Raw genomic sequence first — 26,511 nt, forward strand, 5'->3', positions numbered from 1 at the left:
TTGGGTGAATAAAACATTTTTACTGAAGAAAAATATATGTATGAAAAACGTCTGTGAAAGTCTGTAGCATATGAGTAAGATCCTTCAAAGTACAGCTGAGACTGAAATACCTTCTTTGAAAGAAGAAAAGGTAACATGAGCGTGCACATTGCTTATTTACAGAATGTTTACATCTTCAATTTTACAAAATAGACACATTTCCTAAAATACTCCTCTGAAATGCCTGATTAAGGAACAGTGAACCATAGTATCCCATCAGCAGCAGTTTCACATCCATAAATCCAACTTAAATCTAATAATAACAGGAGTGTGAGACATTAAAGAACAGCATAAGAGCAGTAAAAGGAGCTTCTAGTTGACAATAGATACCATGTATATACCAAAATGAAGATAAAAGTTTTAAATTAAATTAAACAGTTCTGTAAATGAGTAATAAACACATCTAAGACAGCACACTTGTGCTCTTCTGTCCAGTTGCCTCCTGAAGGAATGGAGTGACTTGAGACTGGAATTTACAGGATTTTCTGTAGGATGGAGTTGGCAACTTCCAGGGATTCGTCTTTCACCAAGACAATATCGTAAGAGTCCATATATTTTTCCAAAAGCTCATCTACCTATTTGCAGAGGGGTAAAGAGAAAGAATTAATTATTGAAACACTTTTTTTCATTAAAATATTGCCCAGTCTTTCCAACAGACTTAGGAAATGAGCCATGGAAATACGTATTGCTCCTATCAGTTAATTCCACAGGATGACAGAGTAGGAATAGTCTGATTTAACTGTCTGTGCATTCCAGGATCCCACATAAAAATATGCTGAAAAAAACCCTACTTCCTCAGCTTCCTGAGAGGCAGAGAGAAACAGAAAGTAGAAGTTTTTGCTCTCCTGAATGCAAAAAGATGTGCATTATAACTTAGCAAACAATCAGTTCTGTGTCACCTCAAAAAAAAAAACAAAACAAAAACCGAGACACTGTCTAAATGTGTTTTTTGGAAGATTATAATTTTTGTTAATTATCAATCCAGTAATGAAAGGAGGAGAAGAAGCCCTAGGAATTAAAAAAAATCTGAATTGTACAAAATACCTTTTAATAAGCAATTCTGTACAAAACCCAAGTCAATTTACATTTGGTTTTGTAGCTCATGAGTTAGAAAAAGTCCTTAAGATAAGAAATCCATGAAAAATCTTGAAACAAATACGGGCCAAACACATGATTTGTATCTGAAGGTTATTATAATGAAACGGTTTCTAGTTTCTGGTATTTTACTGAGAAGTCCAAAAAGTTCTAAGGCTACTTACTTTATCATTGAGATAGCCAATCTTGAGAATGTGTTCAACATTTGCTACTCCATCTGCCATACTCAAGTCTCCTTGGGAATCACCCAGTAGTATGATATTACTGTTGTCTTTTAGTTGCTTGAAGTACTCTGTATTCTTCAAGGCACCATCATGCTTGTTGTAAACATGAATCAATTCTCCTTTAAATCCTTTTAATATTCCCTATTAAAAAAACCCACTGAAGTTATTTATAGTATTATATAAACAAGACACAACAAAATAGGTGATGTTATCCTAAATCAATACTGAGCTATGTAACCTATAATGATGAACAAGCACTGTTAAGACAGACAGCTATCCTCCCTGCTTGGAGGAGTCACACACTACTCTGTGTGAGGTTGTCATTAACAAAAAGGTATCTTAGTCAAACCTTGCTAACTGTGTTTGAACTGTTATCCTCTGCTTGTTTTTTGCCTGTGAGAGTGCTGACTGTGCAATTCCAGTTTTCTGTATGTCAGGGTACATGACTACATCTGATACATCGAACTGTTGATCTTGCAGTATATACAAATAGCTACTAAATACCACAAACAGTCATATTTTATAAGAATGTGTTGGTTCATACATACGTTTTCATCAAAATCCATGAAATTGGAAACCACTTTGACATTAGGATGGTAGACCCCAGCCTGGTGGATAACTTCCTCAAGAATGTCACCAATCCCAGCAGAAAATATGAATACAGGAATATTATGTTCACTAAGCTTATCAAAGAAGTTCTCATATCCTTCTCTGTAACACAGGATGTAAATACAAATCAAAGAACAAACAAAGCCAAGAAAAGTCAGTTTTCAGTAGACATTTGCATCATCTTTGGAAAAGAAAACTAATTTTGCTTGAGTGGTTCACTTCATTTCCTTTTCCTCACTTTTTCATGTTAGCAAGAACCATCAACCCAACATGAGGTTTAGCAAGAAACTCTTGCATCAAACTATTTGGTCCTGATTTTTGTAATTTGCCCTCCCCTCAAATATCTCATCACGTTTTAAAGATTTAAGAAAAATTTCCCCCTCCTCAAACACCCCAGAAAAAAGAAGTATTCAGCAGAACTCTCTATACTCTAGCTATCAGGCTGTACATTTCTTCTCAACCTTCTGTGCTCAAATATTTGGCTTTCTGTAGGGTTATCACCATAAAAAAATTTTTGTTTTGGTTTGAAATCTTGAAAGCATTTATTTTAAGTTCCAAATCAAACCTATGTATAGTATTCCAGGAACAAGATGGTATCTCTGTACACCTTCTCTGCTCAGGTGCTGATAATATTTACATTAAAAAAAATTATGATGATGAAACTTTAGGAGGGTACTTTAGCCTGTCAATGAAGATTCAGTCCACATGGATCTCAGCTTTCAAACAGACTGAGATGTTTTGCTTGTCTGTTTTGCAAAAGCCACAAACTTATTAATATGATAAGTAAGCAATTCCACAAAATGATTATTAACATCTTGCTTCAGTTGTCCAAAACTTACAGTTTTGGAGAACTTTAGGAGATGGGAACCGCAGCACATTTCAAGCAAGGATTTTGCTGGCTTTTAAATTTGCCTTTAGTTGTAAAGGAAGAACAATATTTAATACAACATATGAAACATATTCCTTGTAGCACTGCATTTTTACCTCAGATAAAACTATTACAGGGACTGTTTTTCAAAGTAATAAAGTTGAACTCTGTGTTCCCCTAACAAAAAAAGATAGTTTCCAGAGGATGAAAGTCTACAGAAATTAAATTTGTGAAGCTGGAACACAAACATTTATTTTATTTTATTTTTAAGATCTCTACTGTATATAGTGTTACCACTGTAAGCATTTAACTACAAAATATGAATGAAGCAGGGCATGAAGTGTTCACTATATTCCAATATTATGGTGTCACATTCTCAGGAATGTGTGTGTTTGCTGCTTCTACCCCTGAAAACATGCCCTAAGTTTCTGCAGAAAATACTCTGAAACAATGCTGTTCAAATCACAAGGGACTTACTTCAGCATAACATCAGATTCCCTCACTGTTTCTGCAAACTTATCCTTTTGTAAGCCTTGTTCAATGAGTAGTGCATGAGATTTATTGTACCTAGAATATAAACAAAAAAATGTAAATGTGGACAATGACAATGTGGACTTAAAGAGATTCACCTTTCATTAAATCTCATGATGCAAAGCACCCAGTGTGCTTAATTCTTGCTCCGTCAAGTTAACAGCAAAGCAAAATCAGTTGTTGCACAAGAATCCAAGTGATTAATTCAGTTAATGTGTTACTTAAAAGCAAATTACTACCATTAATTTGCTTTAAAAAACTTATTAAATCTAATCTGAGTACAATTTTAAGATGGGAGGTGTCTCTTACCATTCTACCATATATGGATATTTTTCTTCAATAGTGAGAGCTGGGTCAATTTCAATAGCATAATAGGTTTCTTTCAGCTGCAATAACTGAAGGAGAAAAAAAGAACAGATTTTTAATGTATTTTTATAAAAAAACACTTAGGAGTTATCTGATTGGCTAGATCAAATACTTTTATTTTGGTTACATTATTGAGATAAAATGGAATCTGAAATGCTCTTTCAAATAAGAGTTGTCTTGCAACTGTATCTAAGAAGAAAAAGTGGACACTGTTGAACTAAACTACATGCTACTATCAAGATTTCAAATATTTCCATTCAGTTTTACTGTACTGAATGCTTTACACTCACTGAGGAAGATGAGTTTTAAGGATCTGAAAGTATTGCTTGTGTCACCATGTTGCATGATTAAACATGCAGTACAGACAGGGAATAAGAACAGTTGTCTGAAGCACAGACTAACAGCCAGTAGGTTTTGCATTTACCTTTTTCCGACATTCCTCTGTGATGAGCTTTGAGTTATCAATGATGTCTGGGGGAGGATAGAAAACAAAAATATTTAGTATTACTGTCCTTCCTCTCATCTCTGTCAAAAAGGTTAATTACAAGCCTCTTAACTGTTTACTGAGATTAACTGTTTCTGAAATCTTCATGAGGCATCCTAAGTGTTTTAGGATTCCTACTTCATTGTTAAATAGATTTTTTTCCCAATTGTTCTAAAAGGCTACAGGATAAAATAGTCAAGAATTCCAAGGAGATTACTGTCTTTGTCTTGCAGTATTAAAAAATATGATAGCCTGACATATCTAGCCAGTGACATATACATGAAACAGATGGACACTCTCTATGTAACACTTCTTCATTAGGGTGGCACAGGTTAGTTAGTAAGACAATGAAAAAGATCTTATATATTACAGAATAAGCTGGATAGAAAATAAAAATCTCATAACAACTAGAAGGAGTAAACAATCTATATAGAAAAAAAAAGTACTCACTATGACAAGTTGGACATCTTTTTCCGTTGTAGGAAAATCTACTTAATGTCATATCAAAATCTGTAATGATCTAAGGAAAGAAAAAGCAGAAGTGTCTTACAACATGAGGAACAAAATAAAGAATAGCTAGAAATTCTGAATAACCAACAACAGCTGCAATTGAGTTGCATGTATGTCATAGATCTCCCTGTTTTACTGAACTATTGTAATGTAAGCCAGAATATCCCATAAGTATAGCTTTGTTCTGACAAAACTGCTTTTCTAATTCCTTTGGTCAGACTATATCCAGAAATTAACAAGCTCGTATCATTTAGTTAATTACTGTCTGGCTGAATTACAGCTGAATCAACATGGGCTACTAAAGGAGTTAACAGATGTCTAAGTTTTGGAGCTTACTTAGAGGCTGATTTCTGCTATAAATATTCTAAGAATATTTGAAACAGAGCAACAATCACATAATTGCTATCATTATGAACTTCTGCTATCTTTACCTGAAGTTTGGCAGCTCCACCTTTGATGAGGCCACAAATGATCTCTTCTACTCTTCCTGGGTCCTTAATATGGACAGTTTTCTTCTGAAATTCTGGCATCTATGAAGAATAAGAACAAGGACAGAAATATGCTTACAGAGGAAAACCTGCTAGATAATACCTGCTATCCATGAGACTGGAAGCTCTGCATGTATGGACAGTTTCATGTGACATCAAGATGTGCTCAGGACAGGAAGGCAAGTTAAGAGTGAAAAGAAATATAAACCACTCCAGATATACTAACTGATGTATTAAGTTCTGTTTGCTTTCAATATCTGTTTTCATTCTCTTCCCAAATATATAAATATTCAATAAGAATAAGACACTTGTGGAAAAGGCAATTGTCACAGAAAAGATAATTGTATTTGTACAAAGTAAGGAAGGTATATGGAAACCCATATGCATATATATATGTATGGGATCACTTTGTGGTTTAAATATGCCACTGGGAGATGGTGAACCTTAAAGCTAGCTCTTTGTGCAGTTAATATTCCCCTAAAGTTTCAACATTGATAAAGAAGACAGGCTGATTTTAAACACTATTGTTTTCTTGAGAATGGTACATGTGCTGATTAAGTATTCCAATATAAGATCATGCATTAATCCCCACTCCGTAGCCACTCCATCAAATAATTTTCCATTACCTAGTCTTACCACTTCTGAAATAACATCCTATCACACCATGTATCCACTTTGAATTAAGAAAATTTCTTGAGTATTACCATAGAATCTTAGAATGCCAGGTTGGAAGGGATCTCAAGGATCAATTATGATAAATGCTGATTTGGTAAGAAAGGAAAAAAACCACCCAAGTCAAACACAAAAGAACCACCCCCCCTACTTTTGCTTACTCTAAAAGTTTCTCTTAACCTTGCAGAAATGGTAAAATTGACTTATTGACAGAAATCCCCAAATTTGCTATGTAGTTCCTTCCTTTATAATAACATATGGACTCTTTTCTAAAGCAAAGGTATCAGACATTTGTAATCTGTCTACATGGGTATTTATGAGTAGTAAATTTTAGTTTTTCACCTAGCACTTCAGAGGTGATGAAGTGCGAGGAATTATATTTTTCACATTCTAATAATTCAGCTTTCCTTCTATTATACCTAGCACACGATCTTTGCTGCAACAACTAGCAACAAAACCCCAACAAAACACAAAAACCCCCAAACAAAAGCAGCTTCTACTTCCAGACACATTTCTGGAACAAGAGTTCTCATACCACCAATTGTTAGTAAGTCACACAATCTTCTTTCTTCCAGTTCTTGATGCTACTAAGCCTTTTTTTAATTAGTAACAACTGACTCTCAGTCAAATTGCAATTAAGTTATAATTTTAAAGTCTTCCAAACACATGACTTGTAATGAGAAAGACACTTGTATGTCAGGGAAAAGGAGCTAGAGGTACCTTTAAATATTGGCTCTAATCCACTCTGCCCTCAGGAAGGAGCAAACCATTACAGGTACATCATTCTTATCAGATACCTGTCTTACCTATTCTTCAAAACCTCCACTCCTATCCTCCTCAACCATGTATTTCACTGCACAACTATGTTTATGTTTAGAAAAGTTTGCTTAATCTCTACTTAACCTTCCTTATTGTAATTTTAGGTCACTCAGTTTGGAGGAAAGTGTTCTTTTCTACAGCTGATCACGGGATATCCCCTCCTCTGTCAACTGAAGGACCCCAGTTTCTTCAACCTCTTTTGTAAAGCACAACTTTCTAAACCTCTGACAACTCCTCATGTTGTCCTGGTCCATATATTTGAACCATGCTGTCCTAGAAAAACAGCATCTGTAACAGGGTAAAATCTCTCTGTTCTGAAAAGGCCTCAGCTGAAGGGCTGCTTTTGCTTATGTTCTCAGATATAATGTTTGCACACACATTTGAATGCACCTATTTTGATAGCAGTAATACGGTGAGGATGATTCAAATTCAGTTGGTAATGATAAAAAATTCTTCAAAATTCCTTCTAGGCAGAGACAAAGTGCTAAATTCTACATTAGTCTTGCTGGATTGTATCTTTCCTTCCACATCAATGCTCCTATTTTTCAATATAACAAACAATTCTGATCCCCAGTATGCTTCCTGCTATGTTCTGGCCAATATCCTCAGACAATAATGAAAAAACAACATAGAAATCCTTCTAAAACCCTTCTCATGAATCTCTGATAATTTTCTAAGGTTATCCATCCATCCATCCATCCATCCATCCATCCAAAAAGTTTTGCCTATTCCAGAATACCTTGCCAAAAATTCTTAAGTCATGACAGGGGATTATTATCTCTTTGCTTTGAAAGTCACATAAAGAAACAAACTGGATTCATTTCACCTAGTTTGTAAGATTTAAGCTTTTCCTATGGCAAAAATATTATCTGTAAAAACAGTACCTCTTAAAGCAGGGTAGTTGTTCTCTATGTAGCTGCAGCACCTTGCTACTTTTATTAGCACAGCAAATTCAGAAAAGGTACATAAGGATTGGCTTCCAACTGTATCAGCTACAAACCCAAACTGGGAATTGTTGAAAAAGCTAATCAGTGTTAAAAAAGAAAACTCTGAAAAATACCAGTTCAGGAATTCCCTAAGCATAGATATTTAAAAAGCATTATAGATCTTTACAATTATCAGCACAAGTATGACAACTTATCTAGCTTGTCAAAATAAAACATTCATAATCTGAAACTCTTTGAGTGTGTTTTATGGTATTTCTTTTGTATGTTTTACTGTGCTCCTGAACAAAAGTAACCTTACCACTTTCTTGGTGTTATACAATGTTCTTCCCCAATAATGGAAGATAGAGACATTTGACTCTGGCTTATAATTTTTTTTTCACTGTAAACTGACTAATTCCTTTGACTTACAGAAGACAAATATAATATGTATTTTTAGACTCGGAATAAAAAAAAATTTAGCAAAGTGAAATCTAAATGTGCACTTTGGTCAAAAGTAGCTCAAACATTATTTGGTTTACTTAGATACTAAGCAACCAACTTCCTTACATAACTGATCTAAACAGAACAGATGTTGGGGGATATGGAGAGATCAGAGGGAGGGACTGTATGAGGAAAGCTGGATTGCTTGCAACTATTTTATTTCAGGCTCTTCTGTTAAGTCTCTGAAACAACATGAGGAAAACCTCCTCAGTAAACACACTTCAGTAGCTGGTGTTAAGACATTACTTATGATTTGAAGTATGATGAAAGCTTCCTGCCTCCATGTTGTAAACTGATACTGTTCCTCAAGACCAGTTTTTAAGCTTCACTTATTTCTACTATGTCTTTCATTTTTGCACAAGAATTGAAGTCATCTGAAGAGTATTTGTATTAATTTAGAAGAAGTCTTTTGCAGCAAGCATAACACAGATAATTGCAGTCTTGCAGGCATTTTTGTAGGCAAAACCAAGATTAGGCATCTGAAAAAGCCTCAGACAGATATAGCTGGTTGAAATAACCACTGTATACATCACTAGTTCCTTATATTCTTATCTTTAACTGAATGTTGAGTATCAATTACTTTATTTAGGTACTGTCATTATTATATTAGAAGGACACAAAAGTGTCTGATAAGCAGTCACTGGCTTTCTGACAAACTGTCTCCTTCATTATCTTTAACTTCTGCCCCAGTCTATGTGTTGTGTTTTTGTTGCATATTTCCCATTCGTCAGTTGGAAGTGACAGTCAGAAAGACCTGATAAGATACATGAAAGAACAAAGAGTGCAAAAATGCCAGTAAGGAAAATTTGGTAAAATTTGTGTTTCCATTAATTGTTTAAGAAAGCTTTAGGACTAAACTCAGTATACGCAAAAAGCTCAAAATTCTAATGCACCAGTTGACTGGAAAGAACATATAAGGAGCAACAGCTGAAAAAAATCTCCACAGCATCTAACAAAGGCAAGAAAGCTTTTCAGCACAAGAAGGACTAAATGCATGCATGAACTTTAGACCTACACGCAGGACTAGAAATTATATGCACAGGAAAAGGAATTCAGATCTCATTGTGACATCTGAAATCATACTGAATGACTACCATGCCCCTTATTTGTTCTGTCACTTTATAAAAACATGAGTTTTGCTCCCTAAGGGAATTTGTGGTTGCCATTTACACTGGCCACAAATATATTTAACTTTCTACTATCTTTTTAAGGAGACTTCAAAAGAGAAACAAGGAAAACAAAACAGCAAAAGAATACTTTAAAGGTTGAGCTTAATTTGATTTCTGAAAAGGAAAAACTCCTTGTTTGTGATAGCAGCTAACTGGAGTAGGATGCAAGAAATTCTTGTGCAGCTAACAATATTATAGTCATACCTTGATGAATCAACAGTAATGGATTCACTCAGCTTTGGAAATCCCCCAGTCCTACAAACCACAGAATGGGTCATTTACAACAAGGATAGTTCTGAAAATTACAAGGCTATTTTAGTACATGAGACATCCATATATGCAGCTGGGTTAAGTAAAGAAGAATAGTATTTAATGTAAAGACCACACTGAATTCTAGTTTTGAAGTAATTTCTTGTGTATACAACTGTACAGCAAGAGTGCAAACAGCTGCTTTTATGTTATATCTGGGTGCTGCTAATTGTTTTCACAGTATTTAAAACATTGTACATCTCTGTGCAAACTGTATCAGCTGGGTTATTAAACAGGAGTTTGTTATAATTACTAAAATGAAATGCAAGTATCTATGTGAATTTACAGCTGCCATAGTAGGCACTTCTAATCAGATATCCTAGGGCATAAATAACTCGTGTCTACAAAGTGTAATGTTATATTCTGGAGTTAAGATCATACTCAATTTTTGTACTGAGTACTGGAGGAAGAAGAGTCACTTCCCTCCCTCCGCATATAGCAAAACAACAATTTAAGTACCTATGACTAAAAAAAAAAGAAAAAAAATTGATGTCCTATAGCAGAGTACCTAAAAAAAAGAAACTTAATATTAAGGGTAACCGTGACACCGTTTGGTTTTTTCACTATTAGTAATTTTAATTTGGGAAGGATGAATTATCTTAACTACATGGAGATATGGGTTATTTCACAATCCAATCTAGACACACAGCCTGAAATATTACTAGTAATAACTAAAATATAAGAGGTTATCATCATAAGTCTGGTAAGTAATGCTTTGACCAAGGACATTAAAAAATAGGGTAAAGTATTTTTATACTGATACCCTCCCTGTAAGCCTAGAGTACTTGGCAAATTCTAAGTTTTCTTATTTTATAAAGACTGATCTAGTGTGGATGCCTTGAAAAATCACTGCTGAGAAAACATCCTGCATTATGGGGTGGATACATTTTTAAGGGAACTTCTCAGTAATTCTCAATGATTGATGGGAGTACTTTGTGAGGTGACAATATGAACTTTTCTCCCACATACAAATGTATTAAACATACTCCACAAAATTTCAGATAACTATAGTGTCATAAAAGTGGTAAGACTGTGACTAAGAACTAGCTGTAAAGTTATTGCCACTCTCTGAGTTTTAATTATCACGCAAATTCTTCCTTTATGCTTTTCTGGTAAACTTGTTTTAGGCTAGACTAGGTTCCAAATCTATTAACTACTGATGCACAGCACACATAAGGGTTTTCTGGCAAGTAGAGGGAACTATTAATGTTATTTCTGAACAAGAAAAACATAAACCAAAGTAATAAAATGGATAGGATTCAATTCTTTGTGAATTTTACTTCTAGGCTATCATGACAGTTTCCAGTGAAGAGTATAAACCAAGAATAAATTACATTTATTTTGGGAACTGCAAATTCTCAATTACAAGGTCTGAGTCTAGCTATCACATATACTTACTTATGGACATGTACCAAAAAAGGTAGAACATGGCATCAGTGATAGCTGTGAAATTTGACACCCTGGCAAGCTACAGAAACTTGTCTTAATGTTCTTGGTGGCATATTCTTTAATTTACATTTACACCTTATTTTGCATTCCCTTTTTATTTTCTTTATCATTACAGAACAATACTTTCATCTATTTACTCTAGAAAACAAAGCTTACCAAAACACTCTGGAAAAGCATACAAGCTTCTTCCTGTAACTTCTGCTATTTGCAATGCATGAGTTGCAAGAAGATGTGGAGCTATAGCAAAAACCACAGAATGGAAATATGTGCATATCTTTTCCTCTATCTAAATATGCTCATATACAGACACCTGTGCTAGCATGCTTGTATATGTATAAACAAAGTTCTGGTTTTATTTCAGACAATTTGAACTTTGGTCCAAGAGTACAACAGAGGTTTCTCTTAGCAGCATCAGCTACTAGTAGGCTTATCCTTAGACAGGATAATTATCTTTAAAAAAATGAAAAATTATCTTTTAAAAGCTACTGGACGTTCATTATGTACAGCTAGTCAAGAGAACTGCACTAAATGATCATGTAGTCTGCTAGCATAACCTGAGCTCAGGACAGATATTTTAAAAGTTTATAATTAATAAAACCCAAACCCCAGTATTTTTATATTCATATGATGTAAATTCAGATACAGCAAGGAATCCTTAGTCATTGGCAATTACCAAATTATTATTTCAGTAGTTTTACCCAAGATATAGCCTCAGGACTACTACCTAAATAGGAAAACATTACTATAGAAAACATTACTATGGAAATCAAACAACTGAACACTGAGTATCTTCAGAGATGCTTGATAACCTGCAGCAAAACTAGGTATCCAGCACAGGTTATATGAAATAACTGGAAGTAGCTTCACTACCTAAGCTATTTTAAAAAATGGCATAGGATGTATACAAAAAATATTTTTGCTTGTTTTATTTTGTTTCATTATTTACCCTGTTTTACACTTACTGGGCTGGATTCTGATACTTAGTTTTGAAAAATAAAAAAAACCACTTAAAAAAATCTGAAGAGAGAGCATTCACAGAAAACATGACCACAGCATTTCGTCTTGTGCTTTTAAAGGAGAGTACCTGTGCGTTGAGCTTAGGGCACTCCTGATTCTTCTGTCCTTGATTTTGTCCTACTGCAACAGCATAGGTGGCAAGCAGAGTCCAGAGACGCAGGGCTTGCATACAGGCTGCCAACAAAAACCAACCAAATCCTTTTAAGAATTGGTCTGTTATATGATGTGATCTTTGCTATTCCTGCTGTATAGAAATAAAAGAAGACATGCATGGTACATAGCTATGTCACTCTGACAATACCCACACTTAAGACTACTGTGATACATATTTAAAAGTAGAGCAACATTCAAGTTGAATTAACCTGTTTGATAAAAACTGGTAAATATATTTATTCCTCCAATGCTGTTTCCAATTCTGTGCTACCAATTTTTTTCTTTTAAAAATACAACGTGTCACAATAAACAACTGCAAGTAATGCCTCAGACCATAACCCTGGCTTAAAAATGCAGGGAAAAGACAGTACTGCTGACAGAAGCTGTGCACACTTACCAGAGGGTTTTGCAGGAGCAGCTGCAGAAGCAAAAGAAAATTCCTCTTGCTTGAGAAAGACTAATATAGCAGCACAAGGTGCAGTTGAGGGCGTTTCCAAATACAGCCTGACTAATCCCCGTGCAAAACCCCAGGGTCCTGTGACGCACACCAGCAATGCACAGCAGTTTGTTCTGCTCAGCACTACAGCCTGACAGGCTTAGAGATGATCAGCTGGTGTACCAACAACAAAACCTTTGACCTTCCCTGAATGAACAGCTTTCATGGATGAGGCAGGCAAATTTGGACTGCTCTAACAGAGGGAAGGCGCTTGTTTTGCAAAGCAGAAGTTTACTACTTTGTTACCTTTTAAGGGTTTTAGAAAATCTTTCCAAGTATGTTAGGAGTTCCTGTTGCAGTGCCACCGATTTCTCGCACCTCACTAAGCTCTCATTAATGTTTACACAGGAGCCTGCATTTATTTGTGTAGAAACAGCAAATAGGTTAGTTAATTAATTGCAGTTCTGACTTCTAATTGTCTTTGGGATACTGAAACTGAAAATCAAGACGGCCTGTTGGTCAGGATTTTTGAGAGACAAGGCAACTCAGCGTGCTTTGAGAAGTTTGTCGATGAGGTGCACTGCCTGACCAAACACAGTGAGTGGCACAGAAGGTGCATTTGAAAGGAATCTTTTCTATTGTGAGAGGACAAAGGGAGTATTGTCTCATCTTATTTACACTTGGAGTTGTGTAAATGCTTAAAACTGTCACGTGAAGTTAACTCTTGTTATAGCAACAGTGCAGACTTCCCTATGCTATCCCGTAACTCGTGTTCAAGCCTAGGTTTATTGTCACTATTTCAGGCTGTCAGAACCAACCACAAACTTTAGGCTGATTCGTATGTGGCCATAAATGTGACTGGTGTAATCATCAGAACTGAAGCCAGAGAAGGCTAATAGTGTAACACACACAAACCCCCTTATGTTATTATAAAACCCCCATGTCACTAGGACTCTATAACTTCCATTAGTTACAAAAATTTCCTTTTAAGGAGGATGTGCTGGTTTTCTAAATTAATTAAAAAACAAAGAAATCAACAGACTTTTTCTGAATAGTACAGTGGATCCATGTAGGTTTTGTATCCACATTCCAACTGCAGGCCAGTATGTACTCTGTCAGGATTCCTCAGATTCTAAATTTACACAGAGTGCTTTCATTTTTTTAACTTGTGCTCGCTGGGTTTTGAACCAATGAAACAAATAGTGAATACATTAGCTGATACAAAACATGCAACTTTTATCCGCACCCATCCTCTTGGAATTGCACAAGATCCCCCCAAATGTAAATGTTAAGGTTTGGTGTATTTTGAAGCAGCAAACATTTTGAAAGATATGTTCAAAATGGAACAAAACCCCTGCAAAAACTATGTAACAGTAAATCTAACTTACTTGGCATTGGTATTTGCCAGGATTCACAGCTCACATTAATCTACTTGTTATAGCATTTGTACACTATTCTTACAGGTATCATACAGGGAATGTTAATATTTATAGTATCTTTTGAGTTAGTATGCTCTTAGTTAATAATAATATTTGTCTATAATAATATTTGGGAAAGCTATATACAATGCAGTACCTTGAATAAACATGAATTATTTGCACAAAAATACCCTGTAGTTTATGTCACTGCTCATTTTTAATTTTAAAATCCTAATGAACAGTGAAGTTAAATATGCTTGCTAGCAATAGTTCAGGTAAAGGCATCCCTTTATACATTCAATTTTCAAAGTACCTGTCTTTGAGCTTTTATAGGTTTCAAAGGTGACAACATAAATGAGTCTTGTAACCCTCATAGGTGAGACTGGGATGTGGTGGGGCTGACCTCTTGATATTCTGGTACTTCTCAGTTGCGATTCCATGAGAAAATTAATTGTAATGCTATCGAGAACTTATAGAAAGTTAGATTACTCTTTGTAAAAGCTGTGAAAACAAACTAATTCATTTTAAACTGATATACAATTTAAGACAGAAAAAGAGAGTAGCAAAAATTAAGACCAACTTTTACAGATTATCTGTACAGTATCTGGTATACTAGACTAAGAAAGCATTTAAAATGAACAATTTCAGTTTTAGTGAAAAAAAAAAACCTAGAAAATGACGTAAGCAAATTTTCTGTAAACATTAATACAGCCAACACCTAATTCTTAGAAAAACATCTACTGTATCTCTAAAAGCAATGTACTTTCACTTTAATGTAACTGCTACATGCAAAACTTCTGATCTACAAAACAAGGAAGTCTGCTTTTGCAGCTCTAAGAAACCTTTGTGTCAAAACTTAATTACAATAGCTACGACTGACCATGTTCTGTTACTGCTGGTTTGAGTTGACTGAGCTTTTTGTTTAGAGTTCAACTTCCGGTTAGAGATGAATTAAAATTACCACTTTTTAAAGAGAAACAAAATCCAGCATGGAATTTCTACTCTTACAATACTGAAGGGAATATAAATGTATTTTTAAAAACCACTAACTAAAGAGGTACAGCTATTTCAACAGACAAGGCTCTATTTTAACCTTTTCTTTTTGGCTGAAGGCAAACTATCAACTGCAGATTATTCTATACAGAAAGAGAGAGAAAGAAAACAACAATGCTTGAAACATTATATGATTTGTCATTCATATAAGACAAGGGAAAGGTTCAAATTATATTGTGGTGTGGTAGCTGAACTTGGTTTATAGAGATTCAGGATGCTTTCAAAGTATGAAACACTGAAAGTTTTAGTCTGAAGCAAACAAACTGGTTCTGCCAGTCCTTACACACACCTCTGCCCTAAGTTGCACCTATTTGTGGAAAGAAACTAATACAGCACAGATAAGTGATGTAAGCAAGCAAGTTGAACTTTTGGGGGATTTTGGACACCACTTTTTTTTCCACTACAAGTTTAGCATAAAAAAATGCTATCCGTATTAACAGCTGGTATGATGCAATACAGAAATGTTATTTGTATATGGGAAGTGTCTGTATATTAAAGATGACTCATGAGTAATGCAAGACATTCTATAAATGACCTTGAACACCACTTGTTATGGAAAAGTCCAAAAAAAACCATGTTAAGGACTGAGTTAATCAAATCCAGAAAAGACACATGCTAAGAAAGTGAGGTCTTAATGTGAATTAAATAAAATCAAATAGAGTTTTTAGCATCAATTTGAAGAGGCCAGGACTTGAAATTCTAGGTGGAATTGATTGTTCAGATGAGAGAGTAACAGATACTTTAGCATCACTTTCTCTTATTCACCTTCCTCTTGTGCTTACAAAAACTATCAAAAAGCAGAGGGTTCTGCTGGTGATAAATCAAAAAACATTTCAAATCTTACAATACATTGCTGACTTTGTATCCTGAATCCCAGGTTAAAAACATAGGGGTAAGATGTTTTCATGGACTTGCACATTAATGAAAGATGTATTTCTCAAACGGAGGTATTATGACACATTATGAAACTCAGAACATTTAACAACTGTGGCAAAAGAAGCTGAATTTTTATGCAGTATTTCAAATCCTCTATAGAGGTCTATAAAGAACTAATAGCAACTAGGGCCTGAAATTCCACTATTTCATCTGATCATCTTCTGTTAGGTTTTACTCAAGGCAAAAACGTAGTCTCTTTCTGAGAGAATATATGGGGTACAAACCATACAGAACTAATTAAAGATTCTTGGATGTATGAATACAGCTCAGGGCAGTGTCTGTTGCTTCCGACTGTATGTTAGGGGAATCACCTCATCTTTGTGCTTTGCTCCCACTCCCTCACTTTGCAGAGAATTAATCTTTGAAACTGGTAGGTTAAAATAAAAAAAAGGCATATATTGTTTAGTAAATAGTGAGTATATGGAAGTGATGAAGTGATGTTCAATCAGTAATCTTGCAAATACCCATCTATAAATTACATCCTACATGAGCCAGAATTTATTCTGATGTTTTTTCTTAACCATTCCATTTGTCTCCTTGTCAAAAAAAGAATATAAGAATATTCTAAATGTAAGGAAGCTCAGATCAATACTAAGAAGTTATTATTTGATGCTTATTTTTTACAAATAGCTTCTAAAGCACTAGAATTAAAAGAAATTGAGGCTGTGACACTCACTCAGCCCAGAGCAGAAATAATATTAAACCTTTATTCTTGGATTCATACTTATATTTCACCTATTCTGATCAATGCTTTCTGGACAGCCTTTCTTATAAATCCATTACACACTTGCAACATAAATTTCAAATGTAGTCCTGGTTTCCCTACCTTACATGGGATAGAGCAAAACTAGAAAATGCTCTGAGAAGGAGAAATGATAAGCCATGTTTGAAGCTTCCATACTATGAAAAATTGAATATAAAAGAATTCATAAGCCTGGAAATGTCTGGATGGCTTAGAAAAGTTTAATAGGGAAAGACTGCTCACTGTCTCTTCCAGGGTAAGAGGTAGAGGTCATCAATAAAATAAAAAGGAAGAACATTCATAACAAATGAAAGGAGCCAGCTACACATTAAACAAGTAAACTAGCAAGCTGTGGAATTACTTTCTGGTGATACTGTAAGTTTATGTGGCCTTAAAAAAATACTGGATAAAAAGCTCATCTTAAACTATGACAGTCTCTGAAATACAAGCTGCTGGAGGTTTGGAAATTGCTGGGAAAAAAATCATGACGACTTACCCCATTCTTACGCTTTCTCTGAGCCTCTGCTACAGAGCACTACCAGACAAATGACACTGTCTGTATCAGGCAGGACCTCTCATGGGAGGGAAGTCAACACTCCCAGGCTGTAACATGCAATGTCAGGGACAATCATTTGCTTGTCATAACAGTGCTTCAGCTTAATTTCAAACATTCTATTTTTTACCCCATCCTTCGTTTTCCCTACCAGTTCTTCTCCAGAGAGTACAAATGTGTAAAATTATTTTTTGACAAATCAGAATTTTTGAATTTGAGTGGTACTACTATTTTCCTTCAGTACTGCTATGGTAACAGGTTAGTTGCTGGAGTCTGGCTGTCTGAAAGATCCACTGCCCTCTCATCTTACACAGAATCTAATGCTTACTGAAAGAATGTTTACAGGTGAGCTTGTTAGTACAACTAATCCTTCTTTGAAATATGCAGGCAGACTGTAGAATTCTAAGAACTGGTAATATATAAGTACTATGGTATATTTATAAATTGATTAAATTCTCTACCAGGTGTGCAAAAGCTCCCCTTCCATAAATGCATAATTATGATGACCTATCCCATTTCTTCCCAAATTGTACTTCTGCATATATTCTTTTTAAAATAAAATATGTTTTACACATCTATATGCACATATGTTGAACAAATGCTGGTTTCCTTAGAAGCTACACATGTAACACTATCTCTAATGGAATTTGCATTAAACCCAAGGCCTAGACTGAAGCAGTTGCTGGTGATTCTCTTATCTGCTTTTAAGAAAACAAAATCTGTTTAGATATTTTTCACTAAGCTTAAGAATTCTGTATCTAGATCAAATAAACTCTGACCCTTGAATGGTGGAGTTGCAGGACTTAGTTTGAAAGCAAAGTCAGCGGGACAAAGTTTAATCTACAATGCATTACCAGCCACTACAATTCTGATGGAAGAATGTTGTGCTAATACAACTTTCCAATTAAAAATACATATTGAGACAAAGTTTTTAACTGTTATGATCACTTTGAGAACAAACCCTTCTTTAAACTTCTGGAAAAAATAATCTGTTACGACTGAAGATGAAATACAGCTGCCATATACCCATTTTAAAGCTAACAGGCAGCATGATGACTTGAGGTGTGATGGTCTGGTTTTGCTTCTTTGTCTCATTGCTTTTCTGTGTCTTACTGTGTTTCATTTACGATTCAATCAAAAATGCAACTGGATGCTCCTTATTTCTTGTATCTCTGTGTATTTACCCTCTGGAAGTGATACAGGACACGCTCAAATTGTACTAATACTACCACTCCTACACTTCACACTCTACATCTACTACTGCTAATGTACTAATTCCTTCTGTTTCACAGACCAGTTTTCCATAGTAACACGCAAACCAGACTGAGCCTTACTCATAACTGATTTACGTTGCACATGCAGATGCAATCCAGGATAAGTGTTGCATCAATAACTACTAAGTGTAAAAATTATACTTTTAGTTTCCAGCAGAAAAAAGCTTTAAAGGACAGGGTTAATTGTACATTTCAGTGGTGTTCACTGTCAGCATTAAGGTGGAATAAAACAAACTCTTGAGTAAAACCAAAAGCTCTAATAAACTTGGATTATTTCAGTGACCCACTTTGCAAAGCAGATAAATGTTTTTTACATCCTTTTATGAAGGATGCTATAGCTAGTGAGTGGGGAAAGAAGAACAAGTACATTTGAACAGGAATCTTTCTTCGTGGCAATACCAGCTCAAGAACTCTGAAGAGCAACGTTCAGACACTTAATGAATCTTCAGTGTTCAAGTTTGGGCCTTGTCCCACATCTTAGAAAAAAACCAATCACACATTAAAAATTAACTCATTTCTTAAAGGTTGGCATATGAAAGCAGAAGGCACAGTTCCTTCCAGTAATATGCATTATTTATATAATATATATAAATATTATTGTTTTGCCATTACTGTCAGCCCGGTTCTGTATTCTTTTATGGAATTACTGAACAAAAATATTATAGTTATTTTTAGAATTTAAACACGGTTTCTTCTTTGACTTGAATGCTGCAACCTTAAGCATATGTCCACTTCTACTGAAAAATCCTCTTTTTTCAACATTCAAGTAGAACACTCTGTGAGGATTGGCCAATTAGAAAAATCCAGTGGACTTGAGCACTTCTTTTTTTCTTAACAGTCAGAAACTCCAGACAAATAACCTAAGATAGAGATGACCAACACACCAGCCACACATACCTACTTAATGGCATAGTGACTGTCAAGCTGTTGCATGTGACTAAAAACAATTTGCCTATAACAGTAAGTTCTTTAATTTTGATGTTTTATGGCTGCTGACCATAGTTGATTACTTTTGGGCAAGAGGAAGTAGCTGATCTCTGGCAACTGGTCAACGTAACTTCTATACAAAGACTGCTGCCCCTGGAAGAAGTAGTCACTACAGATCAACATGTAGTTGTTGCATGCACAGTAACATGACTGCAAAAAGGGCAGGGGAAATGTTAGATTTCAGGTCCTAATTTTAGTTTCCATATCGTCCACAACAGCACACTTACCCAACTCTCTTGCCCATTCTTATACGGCCATATATCCCTTTGCACACTGGTTAGGAAAGGAGGTTGGGAAGAATAGCTGGGAGCTATTCCTTCCTCTCAATTGCACTTAGTATATGATGCGATCAGCCATAGAATCATAGAATTGGCTGGGTTGGAAGGGACCTCAGAGATCATCAAGTCCAACCCTTGAACCACCGTTGCAGTTGCTAGACCATGGCACTGAGTGCCACATCCAGTCTCTTTTTAAATATCTCCAGGGATGGAGAATCCACTGCTTCCCGGGGCAGCCCATTCCAATGTCTGATCACCCTCTCTGTAAAGAAATTCTTTCTAGTATCCAACCTAAACCTCTCCTGGCACAACTTAAGACCCTGTCCTCTTGTCTTATTGAGAGTTGCCTGGGAAAAGAGACCAACACCCACTTGGCTCCAACCTCCTTTCAGGGAGTTGTAGAGAGTGATGAGGTCTCCTCGGAGCCTCCTCTTTTCCAGGTTGAACAGCCCCAGCTCCCTCAGCCTCTCCTCATAGGATCTGTGCTTAAGTCCCTTCACCAGCTTAGTTGCCCTCCTTTGGACCTGCTCCAGGACCTCGATATCCTTCCTAAACTGAGGGGCCCAGAACTGGACACAGTACTCAAGGTATATCTCAGTGCTGAGCACCTGAGAAGCAGCAAGTGTAGCTGCTACTCCAGACCCTCAGTATGCAGGAGCAGGCCAGTTGTATGTGTCTGACCCGGAGTCAGGCAGAGGCCAAGAAGTGCCAGTCGAGTGGGACAGGGTTTCTTAAATGACAGGTTAGAAAATAGTGCTACATCCAAATCCGGAGAGCTAACCTGCAAACCGATACAAAATTCACACTAGTGCCACCTGCTGCTCTACATTGTCTGCTGCAGCTTATTTAGCTAGAATTTGAATCTTGAAAATAAGGTGCCATCTGACAAATACACCAGATTATAGCAGATAAATATAACAGTATGTTCTCTTCTGGTACTTTTCCTTAAACTCGCTCCAACACTTACTCTTCACTGTAGTGCACTTGCACAAAATATGCTTCTGTATGCACACCTGGGAGAGAATGAAGGGGGCTTAAAGGCTATTAATGTGAAATGAAAACAGCCAACACAGAAAAAGACTATTTTGTGTTACGCAATTTATTAAAGTGAGAATAAAAGGTATGAGGCAGCTTTTTTTTTTTTTTTTTGGAAAGAACTTAAGGTTTTCTTAAAAAATTTCCAGGCCCACAGAAATTGTGAAATGTTTACATTTTCAGATACATCTAAAATTGCTATTGAATTTACCTATATTGATAAATTTGGATTTTTTTTTTCATAACATTTAACTCATAATAGGAACAAATTTGCAGAGACAATTAACCTTCCTACTGCTTACACTGATATTAAAGGTAGTATGTTTATATACCTGCATTATTTACATTTGTCTTAAATCTTTAAAAAGAGCTTAATGGAACAGATGCTCTTATAGCTCAACCAATAATCAAGAGTTACAGCAAACAGGAGAAAAATCACTTGAAAATACGAGTTAAGACATACTGAGCATTTATAAAAAGGTGAATATATTCCAGACCATAGTGATTTACCAAAGAATTACTGTTCTGCCTTAGAGAAAGACTTTATTACAAATGACAAAAACCAGCAGCAAGCCAGCTCATGTGAGCCTATAGCTATAGTATCTATGATACCCTGACATTGACTTTTATTTACTAACTGGAGCTCAGTTTTCAGTTGTAGTTCATGATCATGTTTTTGATAACTAAATCACTTCTGAGGACACTAATACAGAATTAAAGATTTAATTTATCTTTCCATTCCCATTCCTTGTATGAAAATATGTTTGAAGTTATATCTACAGTACTCTTAGAAAATTTAACCTGGTTTTAAAACTTCAACAGTACTCTAAAAATTATTCTAATACTCTAGCCACTAGTAAAGGGCTCTCAGTGTGTGTCATGTAAGTAGGGGCAGTACTAGGTCTCAGTTTTTTCACTTTTCACTTCTTAGGCTCACATCACAGCACCACTCTGTTGGAACAGTATTATTTCCACACGGATCACACCACTGGGTAGCTCTCAAGGTCATGACTTTTTAAGTATCATGGCAACACCTAGAAAAGTGACATTGTCCTGCAGTGGTGTGATTGGAGAGAGTCCATGTTCCTTCTGTTCCCCTTTTATTTGATTCCAGTTTGTTCAGGCTCAAACTCTTGTTTGTTTTTGTAAAGAAAAGAGTATACATGAAGGAATGTCACATAGTAGCCATTTGGATTCTTGTATATATATGTTATATAATACATACTTCTTGACTTCACTCTCTCTTCAACTCTCATGCCAGAGTAATGTCACAGTTATTGTAACAACTAGTTACTAGCAACAAGCCATGAATAAAAGAAGTGGAATGGTATGTTATTGCTGACAGTGTGAAGATCTTTATCCTTTATCTGTGGCACAAATACTCCGATGTCCTATGAACAAGAAGCCAGTCTCACCAAAGACTGGCAAGTAAGAGAAAATAATTAAGAAAACTTCCTCCCACAAACCCTATGAGAGTTGCACTCCCAGAATCTATTACTTTATTTCTTAGGGAAGTAGATAAATAGCGTTTGCCTTGTTTCTTATTTGTTTGCTTACATCTCTCCAGGTTAATTCTAATACTGCAAAAATCTCTGCATTTCTTTTTTTTCACCAAAAATATTAAGAAGGAAACTGGCCAGACACATTTAACAGTAGCTGATTGAAAAATTTGGGGAACTCCTTTTAAAGTTTACTTTTACTTTGCTGTTCCTGAAATTTGATAGAAAGTCTATTTATCAGGTAATTAGATCCTCTCACTGTGGGGACAGAATGGAGAAATGGACAAATATAAGTAAGCATTTTCCTGGTTTTAAGGAAAATATAGCTGAGAGAATAAGTCTTAGTTTAATGTATTCTGCTCTTTTCAACCAACTCCATAATGTTTCTCATTCACTTTAAAATAAATACAATAAAACTTCAAAATTAAAGAATGAGGAATAAGCTGCTGAAACAAAGCCAAGGTTTTACAGTTTTGGTTATAAAATAGACACACAACAAAAAATACTTTTACTCCATTAGATAGTTTTCCCTACACCAACTCCCTATTTTAGTTAGCATTGACTGTTTCCTTCCAAACTAGCATTTCAAAAGATCCAGGCAACATTTTTCACTCTAATTTGTGACCACCTGTTGTCTGATGACATTGTGAAAGTTTTGCAAAGAATTAGCAACAAACCAAAGTCTGTTGCCAATTGTATACATAACTTCATTGCAAATTTGTCCTAGGCCTGAAAAATCCAAAAGATTGAGTGTTACTGTAAGGTTTAATATATTTTTAAAGCACCTATCAAATATTATCTAAGAAATTAGTTTAAAAGTTGAGTTAATTATTAACCCTCTCTTCAAATTAAAATTAGAAAACTTGTGGATAACTTTTATTTCCACCTGACTGTAGAAATAATTTCCCAGCTTAACAGAAATGGAAATCTGGCTCTGCCAAGTACTAAGAGAAAGCTTTGGGAGATAGCTGTTTCTTAAGAAACAAAGAAACTTCTAGTGACTGGCTATATATTTACTATTAATGCCTCTGTTGCTTCAGAAGTGAAGCTGAAGTAACTCTGTCTACTTTACATCACAGTCATTCTGAGTGAAAGGAACGTATAAAACCAAGGTGTAATCTTCTCCCCAAGAAAACCTGAACTAAAAAAACCTACCAAGAACAATCCCTTAATTTTAATCTAACACAGAAGACCAGACAGGAAACAGTACCTCTTCCTCAAAAGCTCAAGGGAAGGTCTCTCTCCTGATAAATTAAGGCAGATAGAGTGTCTTGTAAATGACAGATGTTGAATCAAGCCTACATTGGTGGATAAAACAATTTCAGGAAGTTCTCCAGAACACAACGTTTTCTCTTATTTGACACACTAAGCTCCTTGGTATGAAGTTTAAGGAACTATTTCACTTATTTCAAAGAAATTTCAAAGCCTGAGTATGTGTCCACTGAAAATACTCCCTGAGGAATAAGACTTGATGAACTAAAGATGTTTCTTAGTTGAGGAAGCTGCCAACTTGAGTATTGTTTGAAAAGCTAGCTCTCTCAGCGAGCAGGTAGTCATGTGTTGCATTCAACTGGCAAAATGTTTCTGTATGAAAAAGCTGACATGTTTTGAATAATCTTTATTTTTCCCTTGCAACTTAAAGAAAAGCCCTGATCATGAAAGCAGAATTTTGAGAAGCATCTGTTTAGGATCACAGATCTCCATCTGAGAACATAATTCTAAAAATGTTACCTGAAGTACATACTTAAGAAATTAATAGAAATCAATTTAACATTGCCTTTGGTAGGGAAAAAAAATCATTACACCAAAGTCTTTGCAACAAAACTGAAGTCCTCCCAGCCAAAACACCATTTAACATTGTATAGAAAGTTAATACAACTACATCTTTATAAACTACTAGGAACTTTCTGAAATACAGCTCAAATGGGATATTGTGAATTGGAGCTGTGAAAATACTGGCTCTCTCTTTTGAGTGTAGGATCAGGCTTTTAAATATTGTTATTTTATTGTCCACACAATTCTAAAGTAAGTTCTAGTATTACACTACTAGAATTTAAAATAAAGAGAACAATTTATACTTATTCGGTGTTAAGCCACTCTTAAGTTTTCAAATGAGTTTTATAAAATCCTACTATGAAGTCCAAAGTCCTTTTTTAGAAACAGACCTAAGACCTATTTCAAGTGGCAACCCAGACTTTCTACTCTCTCACAAGCTGTCATAAGTGGACAGCAGAAACCAAAAAGCATGATACCCTCCCCTCCCAATTGTTGAATGATATGACTGATGACTAGAAACAGCATTCAATTTTTTTTTTTTTTTTTTTTTTTTTGAGAATAAGTATGATGACTCTACACCTAGTAAAAATGCACAGTGGAATTCTTCTCCAGACCTACATTATCACAAACTGCAATGTACAATTTCCACCGCCAAGTGTTGCATCACGGGGCCAAATAAGGAGCTGGCCAGCTAACAATTTACATAGAGAATCCTAGTTCTTACCAAAATCTGTGTTTCCATGTACAATTAAAAACAAAAATCTGAGCTTTTAGTAAGGTTTTGCAGTGGACATGACAAAATATCCATTGTCCGACATCAAGTGACCTGATGGTTTCAGTTCAATTCTTCAGTACAGTGATGTCCAAATCAGAAACTCAAATTTTGAAGGACTTCGTAGTAATCTGCATATTGTCTGAACGAAGACCTTTTACCACTCAATTACTGATACACAGATATTTAACTAATACCCTAAATAAGACATTTAACAAATGCAGTAAAGTTTCCTCTTCCTTTTGTAGTAAGCATGAACAGACACCGCTTCCCCATTACAACAGATGGCTGATCACGCCCTCCCCACACCCTTTTCTTTTAAAAAAAAGTTACACGCAGGCCTTGAAATTACCACCAACCGCTAGAGCTTTAAGCATAGGCACCTATGGGACAGACAGGGCAAGAGAGAGCACTTTTAGTGCCCGTGGATCATCCTGCGTGGAACCGCTGCACCTGCCTCCAGCACCTGTCCTTACTGTCAGAAACTGGGCTCAAACCCCCTCCCCTCTGCCCCTTCTCCCCAAGGCGTGAACACAAGAACCGGGCAGCCCCGCACACCTCGAGAGGAGACCTCTCTCTCCATTTTGGGTGTCCGCCAGCAGACGAAATGCCCACAGCAGGCTCTGTAGGGCACGTACATAAAGGGCAAGGGACTCGCCGGCTTCGGGCTGGCATTTGAGGACGGCGTGTGTCAGACCGCCCGCGCCTTGGGGAGGAGAGGGGGATATTATTTATTCTCCCGAGTCCAGAGGGACGGTGGTGAGGAGGGTAGAGAAGGGGGGGGGGGGGCGGCCTCCTCTGTGTCCCCTCCACTCTCGGCCTCTTACCATCTCGATGATCTTAGTCTTCCTGCCCGTCTTTTTCTTCATGGTGAAGATGTACTGGGCCAACACCACACCGCCGACCAGGGCGCACACGCTGGCGCTGGCAACAGCTCCCACCTTGGCCACGGCAGTCCTGTCCATGGTAGCTCCCGGGGACGCGCCGAGGCGCTGCAAGACGCTGCGAGGAAGAGGGTGCAGCCCCTGCTCGCTGAAGTGGTGAAGGATTTGGGGAGGAGGAAAGAGGAAGGGGTGGGCGTTCCCCTCTGCGCCGGCCCCACGGGTCCCTCACCCACCGCCAGACCCGACAATCCCGCAACGGCGGCGGCAACGACGGCACCGCGCACCCTCCCCCCCCTCCCTCCCCCGCTCCGCACCCTTCCCCGGCACCCACGCGCCCCGCCGCGGGCTCCGTCACGTGCGCGTGGCCTGCCGGCGGTACCACGCGAGAGAGGAAGGGGGGTGGGGGTGGGATTGGCTGAGGAAATAGGAGGGCTTAGGGGTGTGTGTGTCGGGGCGCCACAAGAGGCAGCCCCTCGATGGGAGAGGAGTTTTTTTGTGAAGGCTGCCAAAGGGAAAAGAGGCCGCCGGGACGCGAGGTTTGTCCTCGGGAAGCACCCGGGGATGCCTTTCTTTCCTCCCCCGCACGGGAAGGAATGGGAGAGCCCAACGGCCGCACCGCGCCCTCCTCCCCCTTCCCAA

The 26,511-nt window shown here is 36.7% G+C and overlaps 1 protein-coding gene across 7 annotated transcripts; it reads right to left on the minus strand.

The window, feature by feature from the left end:
• NT5C3A (5'-nucleotidase, cytosolic IIIA) lies at positions 1–26,186 on the minus strand. Of its 7 annotated transcripts, none has more exons than XM_030445058.1 (10): positions 25,842–26,186; positions 12,144–12,250; positions 5,158–5,256; positions 4,667–4,736; positions 4,157–4,203; positions 3,676–3,761; positions 3,313–3,402; positions 1,907–2,069; positions 1,299–1,499; positions 1–614 (listed from the first exon to the last, which is right to left on the minus strand). In XM_030445058.1, the coding sequence occupies exons 1-10, from the start codon at positions 25,951–25,953 to the stop codon at positions 513–515; spliced, it is 1,077 nt and encodes a 358-aa protein (XP_030300918.1). In that variant the 5' UTR covers positions 25,954–26,186; the 3' UTR covers positions 1–512. The 7 variants fall into 7 exon arrangements, with proteins under 7 accessions (XP_030300918.1, XP_030300914.1, XP_030300912.1 ...); XM_030445054.1 differs by having other exon boundaries at positions 25,816–26,184; XM_030445052.1 differs by having other exon boundaries at positions 12,144–12,320; positions 25,816–25,900.
• Between the last annotated feature and the right edge of the window lie 325 nt (positions 26,187–26,511).

Source organism: Calypte anna, chromosome 2, assembly GCF_003957555.1.
Source record: "Calypte anna isolate BGI_N300 chromosome 2, bCalAnn1_v1.p, whole genome shotgun sequence".
Classification (NCBI taxonomy): domain Eukaryota; kingdom Metazoa; phylum Chordata; class Aves; order Apodiformes; family Trochilidae; genus Calypte; species Calypte anna.